The sequence below is a fragment of the Acanthisitta chloris genome, unplaced genomic scaffold (assembly GCF_000695815.1).
Source record: "Acanthisitta chloris isolate BGI_N310 unplaced genomic scaffold, ASM69581v1 scaffold38788, whole genome shotgun sequence".
Taxonomy (NCBI): domain Eukaryota; kingdom Metazoa; phylum Chordata; class Aves; order Passeriformes; family Acanthisittidae; genus Acanthisitta; species Acanthisitta chloris.
Genome location: NW_008686094.1, coordinates 18,430 through 30,979, shown reverse-complemented (window position 1 = coordinate 30,979; position 12,550 = coordinate 18,430). Strand labels below are relative to the sequence as shown.

Below are 12,550 nucleotides of genomic sequence, written 5' to 3'. Positions count from 1 at the left end.
TCATTCTTTCAGAGCAAAGCTTCAGCAGCTGAGTAGACCTTGTCATGACAGAGAGCATTTAGAGCCAGGAACCACAGCTTAGTTTATGACAGCTTGGCAGCTATGCCCATTTATTCACTGCTGTTGGGGAAAAAAAATTGTCCTAAATTGTCCTAACTGGACCATTTAGGTCAACCAAACATTTCCTCTCTGCAGCTCACATGAGGTCACCCACATTAACAAGCTATAATTTGCAAATGGGTTTCCTAAATCACTGTAAAAAATTAGGAGGCAGAAAGACCATCTTTACTTAATAGGAGGCCAACCCAAGTAATGAACTTCCTTGGCAAACAAGTGAACCCAGTGTATGAACCCCCATGGGATTTGCTTCAGGTTGTATAGCTTAATAAATCGTATGGAAGTGTCATTTACATCAAATTGGTTTCCATAAACAAACCTAGACTGTCACATCCTGTCTGAGGGTGACACAGCCAAAATCCAAGCTTGCTAAAATGACCCTGGCAATAATGCACAGGAATGCTCATCTCTGCCTCAGGAGTGATGCAAAGGGAGTACTTTGCTATGTTCAGTGTGCTCAGAGAATGTTTTTGCCAGCTGTACCTTTTGAGACGCTGTGGCCGCTCTGTGTTCTGCCTGGTTCAGTCGCCTCTGGAGCCTATCGATGTGTTCACGGTAGTCCATCATTAATTTTGCATCCTGTGTAAATGGAATAGCTCATTACCAATGCCAAGGCCTTTGTACTGAATGCACACACACTCTAGCAACAAAGCTTCAAACAAGAGGCATGTCAGAAGCAGAACTCTTTTCCCTTTGCAGTGAGCCTGAAGACAAACTGCTGACACATTATAGAGGATTTCTAGCTCAAATGTGACATCATATGACTCTTGCCACCAGAGTAATCTGCAGAGGAAGTTCTACTCCACTACCCTGAAGCAAGATGCATAAGAGCTGACGTTGTAATCCAGGTAATTTATTTCACACACGGTGTACGTGTTTTAGCTATACTCAAAAGGTAAAGGAATATATTAGATAATACAAATGAGATAAAACTTGCTACAGATCCGCTCTGTTCTCTTCAAAGGCTCCTCATGAAGCTTTTCTTTACTCACAGAAATCTGTTCTCACATTAGCCCCATTTTTCTCCTCTATGTAACACAGCACCCAAAATAAAAAATAAAGAGAGGGACTTATCCTAGATAGAACTGGATGCTAATCCCAGATTTATGAGGTTGACAGGAAAGCCCTTTTCTATAGTGGCCATTAATTATTGAACAGTGCCCATTCCAAAACAACCCTGCCCTTAATCTTTAATGGATAATGCTTTTAGCTATATGCAGATGTGCACACAGAGTGTAAATTCTACTGTACACATAGTATATGGAGAATTTGGTACCTCTATGTATGCTGCACTATCCACAATGCCATGCCTGCTCCTGCAGGCATCCACAGGCACAAGTGAGTGCAGAAACATTTCCTGAATCGTATAGAATTGCTAATTAGTCACCTTGAAAGATGATCTCTCCTTTATCTTTTGTAATTTGAGAGTAAAGTTCATTTGTCTTCCTGCTGTTTGAACACGTCAGGCAGCAGAAACAGTGAAACTTTCCAATTATTACTGACTATCCCTGTCATGAATCCTTAATTTTCTCTCAACCAGCAATATAACTCCCTTAAATAGGTTTCTGCTAAGATCCTAGTGTACATGCATCAGGTTGTAACTGAAAGTTAACTGAAAGTACCTGTCACATCAGTCATTAACTTACCTCAGTTACCTTCTCATTTGCTATTTCCAGCTGGGAAATGAGCTCCTGGCTACGGAGTTTTTGTTGACTCAGCTCACGCCTATGAATCAAAAGAAAAGATGCTGATTAGCACACAGGAGTACTTCAGTTATTGGAATAGAATTTCATAGGTACTTCCTTGCATTGTAGAGGCCTGTGGTGGATTTTAATTACCAGGGTGCTCTTAAAAAACTGATTTCAACAGCACCACACAGCCCTTCTTCATGCTGTGTTCAAAATGTAATGGCAGAGGAATGTGCTGCATGTGTTGGAATCAGCAGGACTTTGTCAGGACCATTTGGCATTTTACAGGTTGGTTTTTTTTTTCTGTTTATTGAATCTTATTTTGGAGGCACTTTATCAAACATCCTATAAATATAAGTTGCATTTGCACAGTGCATTCAATATTTAAATTAACATTCTACTTGGTGTCCCATACCCAGACTTCAATATGGGCATTTCTGAAGTATCTAAAAATAAATCCTTCTCTGCTGGTGAGACAGACAACAATGTGACACTTCACATGGAAAAGGAAAATACCTCCTTTTATACCGTGTGAGTGTTAGTGATCCTCAGTTTTCATGGTATTGAGGACAAAAACCATTTGAGTTGTAACAGACATCTCTGAGCTGGTGCTCAATGGAAAGAGTTCTTACCTCCTGTCACCACAAGCCACTGAAGAAGAGGGATGACCAAAGATGGAAACATCTCTGAACTTTGGTAAGTTTAGCCAGAGAAAGATGCAAAACTAAATGAGCTGCTCTAACCTTTGACCAGTCTGTCCTTCACTTCCTACATGCTCCATCTCAACTGAAAATACATGCACTGTACTAGAAACTAAAGCCTTTATTCTTTGTGAGGGAATGGAGGTAAGGGAGGAGGTACTTTAGTCTCAGACCTTCATCTCAAAAAGCCTCTGATATTTTAATGATGGCACTTAGTTCTCAACTGTAATTTACTGTTAAAAACTTTTAAACTTAGTATTTCCTAGAAGTTTGAAAACTGGTATATAGCACTTGCAGTACAGGGTTGCAATGTATCTCTTGCATCAGGTCACCAGTAGTGAGATAGTTTCCACTCCCCTGTTCTCAACCAACCCCAGGGAGACATCACAAAAACTGTTCAACAACCTTTAACTTACATAAAAATGAAAGTATATAGGCAGATAGATAAAATTCTATATAGATTATACCTGTGTTACCAAACGTGGGCGCTTTTATATAAAGAATTAAAGATGGATTAAGATTGCAGTTTCATAGGATATTAATATATTAGGCTATAATTGTGATTTGTACTCTGCAATCAATATCAAGCATCAAGATGGGGCATTTTAAATACAGGAGACCAATTTTTAGGTGCCCTAAAAATTCTTCCTTACTGAAAAGAGTCTGTGTCCTGTGCTCGTACCGAGGGGTGGAATTAGCATGCTTAGCAGCACACGCCATAAACAGATTTTAGTTGCTCATATACAGCTGTGATCAAGAAATTATTTTTATAATGAGATCACACTGAACACATATTTAAAGAAAACAGTTTAACCTTGTAAGCATAAGGAAATGTGATGGCTATTGAGCCAGACAGTTGATTCATTCTGAGTGTTAACCTTCCCCCAAACACACATTACGAGATTTCAATATTAGAACTGAGCAATAACCTCAACTGCTGAATAATCAAATCAGCCCCCACTGCACATTGTCTTTGCTAAGTGAGTAGGAAACAAAAGGTGAGCTTTTAGCATTTTGGCAGCCGGGTGATAAATCCACCAGCTGCAGCAAGTACTGTCTGCAGAGCTCTCCTATGACAAATATAGCATGTGCCAGCTGTTTTTGCGCTTGAATTATACTATAATATGCTTCAGTTACTCTTAGTAATTATGAATTTTGTATACTGCCAGTACCTGCAGCTGTCTCTCATCCTGTTAATTTTTTTTTCTTTAATGAACATCTTAAAATAAGCAGCTCTGGCTGCCAAGCATTACACAAGTGCAGCCAAGAATAATGTTTTAGAAATGGAGGAAACTTCTTCATCTCAAGATGCTGTGTAGGGTAGGGAAAAGGATAAGGCAGCCCTGGCCAGCACTTCTTACACTGCCACCAAAGAGGTCATTCCTCGGAGGCAGATCCTTTTCAATTACAGAGGAGATAAAAGTGAGAACTCCAAACCCCACACAGGGCTACCGATGAGTCAGGGACTCCAGCCATGACACAGAAATGTGTCGGAGGCAGAAACTGGAACAAAGGCACCCGTAGGGAAAAGGATAAGGCAGCCCTGGCCAGCACTTCTTACACTGCCACCAAAGAGGTCATTCCTCGGAGGCAGATCCTTTTCAATTACAGAGGAGATAAAAGTGAGAACTCCAAACCCCACACAGGGCTACCGATGAGTCAGGGACTCCAGCCATGACACAGAAATGTGTCGGAGGCAGAAACTGGAACAAAGGCACCCAAAATAGCTGCAGTCAGATGACTTAAGCTAAGCAAAGTCCTCAAATGTAAAAGCAATATGGCAAGGATTCCCTCTGTGTGAGTACTGACAGTTATAATTCAAGTGAATGTTTAAAAAATGAAGCCACTCAGTAGTTATTCAAATATAACAGGTTTGTGCTGCAACAAGTATTTTTGATTTCTTCCCAGAAGTCCTGTAGAGTCAGTTCCTATCCTAAAAAGAGAACAGACCTGTGTGTACCTATTTCTACCCCCGTTCAAGCTAAACCGTACCCTTACCAAGCAATCATCCACATATGTGACAGGCCAAAGCAATATTCATGGCAAAGTTAAAAGAACAGTCAATTTCCTGTCAAGTTCGAGTTAGAAGATCCACCTTTTTCCTATCTGCAGTTTGCCACATCTGCTGCACTGAAGGGCACTCGGGATAATTCAATTCTTTTATTCAATATGACACTTCACTTATCCACCTGAATCTTATTCTGGTCCCTGCTCTGACCAGAATCAAGTTCAACAAAAATAACCTCTTGGTGTTGGTCACTGGTGCAGAGTCTGACAAAGATTTATCTGGTTATTATTTCTCTATTTACCCTAATTCTTATCCTCAGGACTAAGACATACAAATCTATGAGAAATACTGATATGCCAATTAGATGGAATTAACCATCCATTGTGTTTGTGCATTCATCTTAAGCACAGACCAGTCAGGGTGGCCTTTGCAGAATGGATGAATAATCTGCCCTTATTTTTTAAGCTTGCATACAGTCTGTCACTTTATTTCCTTGGAGTATATGCTGGCAGATCCAATTACCCTGGTTTTGCCTAAATTTTGCCTAAATTCTGTTGCCAGAACTCTCTCTCACCCCTTCTCATTCAATACCTTGTCCTGTTGTTACTGAAGTGTGTTTCCTTCCAATTCACAAATTTTCTGAATGTTCCTTTGGTATTGTTGATTCCACTTCCTACCTGCTGTCATTTATTCTTCTTAGCTGGTCTGAAGAACTACAGAGCTTTACACCTGATTCTGTAAGGTAACAGGAACAGTCCCAGCCAGTCTCTTGCCCCCTCCAAATACGCCACAGGAACTGTTTAGATAGATTATAGAGCTTCAGTGCAAGCAAAACCCTTTAAAAACTTGTGCACGTATTTCTCACTTCTTTCAAAGGAGGACAAGAAATGTAAAAAGCTGGAAGCACTTGATACTGGTATTTTACCACAGCTGTCAAAGACAGATCACCTAAGTCCATTAAATTTTTGGGACATTCAAACAGAGCCTTCAACTTTACAATCAGAAGCTCTACACCCTATAGATCAGCAACAGCAGCAACATGGATTGCTTCTCATTCTTACTAAACTCCACACCCACTTCTGGATAAGTGACACTGAAGACCAGAGTAACTCTTTCAACTTCCTGATTTGGTTATTTAGATTACTTAGACAACATTCCAGATATAGGGGGAGGGAAAAAAAATCAAATAGAAACTCAAATATCAGTTCCTAAACTAATGAAGACAGAATAGCTAAATTATTCACCAAGGCTTAAACACTCTTTTTGTGATACGAAAGAAATACAATTGTGAAATGTTTGATAGTTCTATACAATTTCTATACTTCCCTCCTTACTGTTTTCCATTTTAACCCCTATAAAGACTGTGAAAGATAACCTCTCTTACAACCTCTAACAGTAATCATTCATTTGTACAACTGTAAATATTTACTAAGTTCACTTCAGTACATGTCCTTAGGACTCAAAGTCCATCTAAAATGGATCCACTCACAAGTCAGCACAGTTTCATTTCCTACTCTCCCAGCCAAGACGTTTTGCAGGAATAAAGGGAATAAAGCAGGCAGGAGCTGTCAGCCCTGCTGCCCAGGACAATGTTTTTATTTGCAACAATGACCTATGTCCTGAGCAGCACTGACCTTCTCAGCTACCTTCAAGATTGACTTTGGCACAAGGATATTGAAGCAAAACTGGTTCCTCACCCTCTTCCAAGGTGAAGGTGAGGTCCATCACCAATAAATCCTCCTGGAGATGTGTACAGCATCTTAAGATGCTCAGAGGGAAGAAAACTTTTCTCATAAATGAGGACTATAGTGTATTTTTATGAAGAGAACTGTGTGATTTAGTCTACAGGTACACAATGCATTGCCTACTGGTCCAGCACTGGGTTTGAATTCCAAATTCAGTTTTAGCAGCAATAATTACATGCTTAATTTGAATGAGACCCAAACATCCAGGAAAGCACAGACTAATTCTCAGTGAAGCCTGGAAGTATCAATGTACTTGTCATCACTTATCTACACTTTTTCCACTGATCTACTAGATTCACATGCTATTTACAAAACCATCACATTGCTCTACTGTTACAGGTTGCAAAATTTACTTCTTATTAGTTTTTTTGAAATTAAAAATCACCTAATATTCACTGATGTTGCTTCATTCCTAAGAAGTATTTATTTACTGCTTCCTTCATGCATATGGATTACACCTCACCAAGAGAACACTGCAGGCTTAAAAGATGACAAATGAGCAGCACAGAACGTGGAAAAGTTAGCAGCTGCTGCTGGGAAGTTAGTAAAGAAGCCAAAATGTTTCAGACACCTTCACATGGAAAATGAAAGCAATGAGGACAGAGCTGAAAAAACAGCAACAGACCATGAATTTAAGGCAGAGCAATGGGAAACACCTACACTAACAAATGGGACACTGACTCAGTGCTTACAAGAGCTGCACTAACAGCAAACTCCTGGTGAAAGGCAGTATCAAACACTTATGTAAACTACACATGGCACACATGGATAGGACTTTGTTAGGAAGTTTATAACTTCTGGGAAAACATTCAGTTGAAAAGCAAATTAGTATGCTGCAATAGTAATGATTCTTGTTAAAAACTCTATTTTCATTAAAAACTGAAATTCTGCTACGTGTCACCAACACAACCTCTGCTTTGGCTCACTGGAGGAGGGGAAGTTTAGGTTAGATATTAGAAAAAAGTTGTTTGCTATGAGGGTGGTGAGACACTGGCACAGGTTGCCCAGGGATGTGGTGGCTGCCCCAACCCTGGCAGTGTTCAAGGCCAGGCTGGATGAGCCTTGAGCAACCTGATCCAGTGAGGAGGTGTCCCTGCCCAGGGCAGGGGGAGTTGGGACTAGATGACCTGTAAGGTCCATTCCAACCCCTAAATTCTATGATTCTATGATTTCTCTGTAGTTGCTGCAGAGTTGTTCTGCTTTTTAAATAACCAGCAACTTTGTTTTCGTTCACAACAAAGTAAGAAGTGATGTGTTGTTCTGTACTTGCACTCAAAATATTATTGTGATAAGATTAAAATAATATAAGCAAGGACTTCTGTGCTGAGTACTACAGTGTAACTCAGGAGTTAATTTTCATGCCAGCTGCATTCTGAACTACGTAACTAAGTATCTGGTAATGCATATGATGTGAAAAATAAACTAGTTGTAAAATTTCCAGGTAACACTTAAGGTTCTCTTACAGCCACTTGTCACCATAATATCAGAGCATCACTGCACAGATTTCATATCAAACTCCTTATGTCAGTTTAAATGACAACCTTCCTGTTTCTACTGCCAACTTCCTTGTTAGGTACAGCAAATGTCTGATAACAACTGCTATTTCTAGCTTATACAGTATGAAAAGCATCACCTATGAAATCATCTTAAAAATAACTGACTTGGCTTTTAGATGTGCACCGAAATATCTACTGAAGTCATAAACAAGGACATTTTCGAAATTTACTACCTATTTCTCATGCAGATTCACAAACAGACTTCCTGTCATGTCTGCTGTATTTTCTATGTCAGCACTTTGCTGCAGATAAATAAGGTCTAAATCTTTTGGTCTGCTGTAACAACATTTCAGCACTTAACATTAAAGGTTTTAGAAGGAAACCAGCTGCTTCACAGCCAAATTTAATTGTTTTGCAAGTCTGCAATTTTCCCCTCTTAATTGGAACTTGCTGAACTACAGTTATGAACCTAGTTATGACCCTAAGATGCTCAACTGTGAGGTTTTGGATTTTAATTTGCAGAAAACAAACAAGTTTGACAGCTAAAATGAGCATCCATTAGCATGAAACACTACAAAATACTTTTCTTCTCCAGCTACTGCTTTTACAAAACGTGTTAGAAAAGTTTTAGTAAGAGCCTGCTAATGACACACAGTGCAGCTACACCACTAAAGCTGTCAGTGAGTAAGCTCCCAGTGTGTCTCAGACACACTCAATACTGAGGACTTCTGAAAGAGATGTTTCCCTTTTTAAAGCACTGCTTAGTAAGCCTTGCAAAATGCTGTATATTTTAAGGGAAAATAAAGCCAGACTATATCTGGACAGATGAAGTAAAAAATCCTATATCTGTTTACCTAGGAGAGGTAAAGATGCCCATATACTTCTCCACACAGATGGAAAACCAGGTCAGGCTAGTGGTAGAGTAGGTTTGTTGTAGCCAGCACTTTCAGGAAGTTATTTTCTTTACTTGTGTTTAGAAACTTGTGTTCTAATTGCACTCACACCATTGGCACTCTGACAGCCAAGAAATGCCAAGCTATGCTTACAAAATTGTGACTCCAAAAATTGTATGGGATACTGGAAATATTATGGCTCGAGCTTAGAATATGCAAAGCATTATAATAAAACATGTAAACATCAACCAGTCTGTCAACCTTCTCCAATTTCCAACCACTTTTGAAGAGGAAGAAATCTTGAGGACATTAAACTTCCATGCAGTTCTATAAAAACATCAGGCTAATTTCATCTTTAATTTATAGCTTACTTGAGCTAACTGACAGGGGTTCCTGAGCTTAAGGAGAACACAAGACAGACTTGCAAAACTGAAAACATTCTTATCTTCTGTGCTGAGAATACAAGTTTCAGCCAGTTACCTGCAACATGGCTGAACTAAGAGAAAAGGAAAGTTTATACTGGACTTTTTCTAGGGCCAATTACACAACCCATTTGTATCCTGACGTATGACAGCAAATGCTCAGAAGGGAACGTGAGATGTGTGTCCCAATAGCTTTTTTCCTGATTTCCTGTGAAGATTCACTCCACAACTGATGCTATTGTGACTGCTCTGAACAGCTATAGCAGTTTCATAACCCAAAGCTAAAATTCTCTAAATTGAGCATGCTGTATCCTGAAAGAGAAAATTAAAAGTAATATATTCCATTTGGGTTTTTCTCATTACAAAACCTCACACATGAACAAGATGTGGCATTTTTACTTCAGTGCTAACTTCACAAAGAGCATCAAAAGTTCCTCCTTGTTCTGCAGGCAGCACATCACCCAGGCTGGATGGTTTGCTCTTCATGGTGTTTCACCACAGCTCTGCTGCCATGCACCAAACACTAACTGAACCACAGCAGCCTGCAGAGAGGAACAGAACTGCACTTACTTCAGCTTAGTGATCCTGGCTGCTGTTGTTTCACTGAGTTGTTTTGTTTCTTCTTTCCAGCGGTTTGTCGCTTTCCGCTGAGCTACCAACAGTCGCCTGAGCTCCGCAGAAGACTTGTGACTGGTGTCTTCCATTTCCTTGAGCTGAGCTTCATAGCCATGTTCCTTCAGAGCATGCTCATGCTCCATGGTGCTGATCTACAGAGAGCACAAATTGGGTACAATCAACTCTCTCGCTCTGTGTTTTTGTTTTGTTTTACAATGCTTGAGTTAAATTTCTAAACATTTGTTGAAAGCATGTAACATACAATAATTCATCTTGTAATTATATGCTCAGAGATACACGTTCCCAAAGCCAATTTAAACAAATAGTACAACTGACAATAAAGGATAATGAGCTGTGTATGCTTATTTTTGTAAATAATCTTTATCCTCCTCCCTTGTGTTTCCTACACAGAAACACATTGACTCTTTTTCATCTAGATAAAACATGTTAGGAGTTTCTTAACTGCATCTGAAATGCTTTGTACATCAGAGGGAAATGAAAGCAAGCAGTAAATCTTATCTGTGCCTATAATGGAAGCCTGTCTGATTAAAAATGAGACAGACAAAGACTTGGTATATGCTTTATAATCAGTATTATCAGACTGTGATCCTTTGTTTTTAAGCTACATTTCAGCAAAGGGTTCTGGAGTTGGACAAGATTTCCTGTTAAATTTGACAGCTTCCTTATCTTGTGGTGTAGAGTGGAAACCAGGTTTGGGATGGTCCTCACTCAGAACTTGTAAAATTGTTTACTGAGGTCAGATTCATTGTTGCAGATTCTTAGATCCCTATTCAATACTCTTTGCACTGCAGAGGGGAAAGCAGCTTTATATATTCAGAAAACACCTCGAGGATCAAAGCTGTTCCTCCCTCCAGAAGCCAAAGGCACCATGAATCTGCTGAGGTCACTATTGATCCACCATCCCACCTGCAGTCCCTTCAGCTGCATTTTATGTGCCAAAAGAACAACCATGTTTCAGCTAATTATAATGTTTGCAACTACTCATATAGAAGAATATTCTTTGTCCCAAAAATACAGAGTCAAAGTTTGACAGCCACAATATTAAATGATTTATTAGTTGCACACTGCCCTGACAGCATGGTGGGCATATAAGGAGAGGAACATTCTGGGCTATAATTCACACAGAGATTTCTAACATGTTAGAGACAGGAGAGAATATTCCAGTTACAGATCCTCATTTATTTAATCTATCCATCTTATAAAAAACAAAGAACATTTGGGGTCTTCTTATCAAGGATAATTTAATCCACATTAAAATACAATTTAATTAGCAGAGATTGAGTTACCCAATAGATTCTGAGGATGCACAATGCTACAATAAAATTTCTTTCAAGCAGAAACTGGGAAGCATCATTGAAAGTTTCATCTTGATTTAAATAACAGTTTCCTTTCAGAACTGCAGCCTTATTAAGCAAATATCAGTCTTACAGTACACTAAAAGTAACATATGAGCCATACCTTTATTTTAGCTTTCTGCTGAGCCTCTATGGCCACTTTTCTCAAACCTTCCATTTCTTCTCGCAGTTGTTCGTTCTCCTGCTGGAGTTTTAGACTCTGTTCACTGATGAAGGCACTCTTTTCTCTTTCTGAATCCAGTATGCTCTGCAAGTTACAGATCACTTCCTGGCAACGAGATTTCTCCTCCACAGAGCTGAAAGAGAAGGAAAGTCTTGCTGGAACTCAAGAGCTGAACAAGTGCTGAACTACAGAACGTAAGATACGGACTGGGACAGATCTTTGGTCTGACCCAGCACAACTGCTACCCTGTTTCTTCCTGCAAGTTTGTACCTACTCTACATCTTTCAGGGGCTTGACATGTATTTGCATCATTTGCTTGATGCAATGCGCACGTCAGCAAAGAATTTCATCACAATGATGGAATCTATAAAACCAATGTAATACTAGTTTCAGAATTATGTTTTCTTGATACTATTTCTGCTGCTGGTTAAAAAGATGCCACAAAACCATAACACACATTCAGCAATTTAAATAGAAATAATTTCCTTAGCTTTCCCTTCTGATTTCTGTAACATCCATCACTTACTTCATTTCCAGTTGTTTCAGTTTATTTTGTGTTGCCTGTAGACTTAGCTGAAGGTCATCTATTGTAGCTTCTGCAAGTAAATATTTCTGATGCAGTTGCTCTAGTTTTCTATTGTCAGATTGATGCTCTCTGTCCTCCCTGTAAACCTGAAGAACAAACTTCCATGTAAGATCACCTTTACCTTGCCCTGGTGAGTGGCAGTGTAGTGCTGCAAGGAGGCTACTTACTCCTCATTGAATTCCCTTTTCAGTGATTTAAAACAAAACTGAATTTCTATCATTGTTGCTAATACTTGGGGAAAAAAAGTTTTCAAAGATCTGATCTGACATTTATTTAGTTTTCTGTCTATTGAGCTTAAGCAGAACATGTACCGACATCATTTTGGATTATGTCAAACATCTCTCCTTTTACTTTTAACACTTTTCAAAGAACTCTCTTTCTTAATTTAGAGCTGCAGCTTAAAAACACTTTCTAGATTAAAAAACAAAATCCCTAACAACCTGAACATAATTACATGAACATTTACAATTAAGAGAATCTACTCATAAAACAAGAAAATTGAGGGGAAAACACATAAGAAATGGGGAAAAAAACAACAATACATCTTTTCCTTCTGAAAAGAGATCTTAAATGTGATGTAAGAACATGTTTGCCTTACCTTTTCAAGTTCTTCTTCCACTGCTCTCTTTTCTCTAATGGCTCGTTCAATTTGATTCTGTTTTTCTCCACATTCCTATTTTAAAAAGTCATTTTTAACTAGATCTAATAAACCAACACAACAATTCCAGAAGTGCCAAAGC

The 12,550-nt window shown here is 39.0% G+C and overlaps 1 protein-coding gene across 1 annotated transcript in view; it reads right to left on the bottom strand.

The window, feature by feature from the left end:
* Positions 1 to 555: 555 nt before the first annotated feature.
* Positions 556 to 12,550, bottom strand: part of SCLT1 (sodium channel and clathrin linker 1) — a gene marked incomplete at both ends in the record, with an annotated part of 28,937 nt that continues 16,942 nt past the window's right edge. The window contains 6 exons of the mRNA XM_009079987.1: positions 556 to 696; positions 1,764 to 1,842; positions 9,641 to 9,837; positions 11,165 to 11,357; positions 11,751 to 11,896; positions 12,409 to 12,483. Coding sequence (XP_009078235.1) covers positions 556 to 696; positions 1,764 to 1,842; positions 9,641 to 9,837; positions 11,165 to 11,357; positions 11,751 to 11,896; positions 12,409 to 12,483 — 831 coding nt within the window. The remainder of the gene's footprint in view (positions 697 to 1,763; positions 1,843 to 9,640; positions 9,838 to 11,164; positions 11,358 to 11,750; positions 11,897 to 12,408; positions 12,484 to 12,550) is intronic.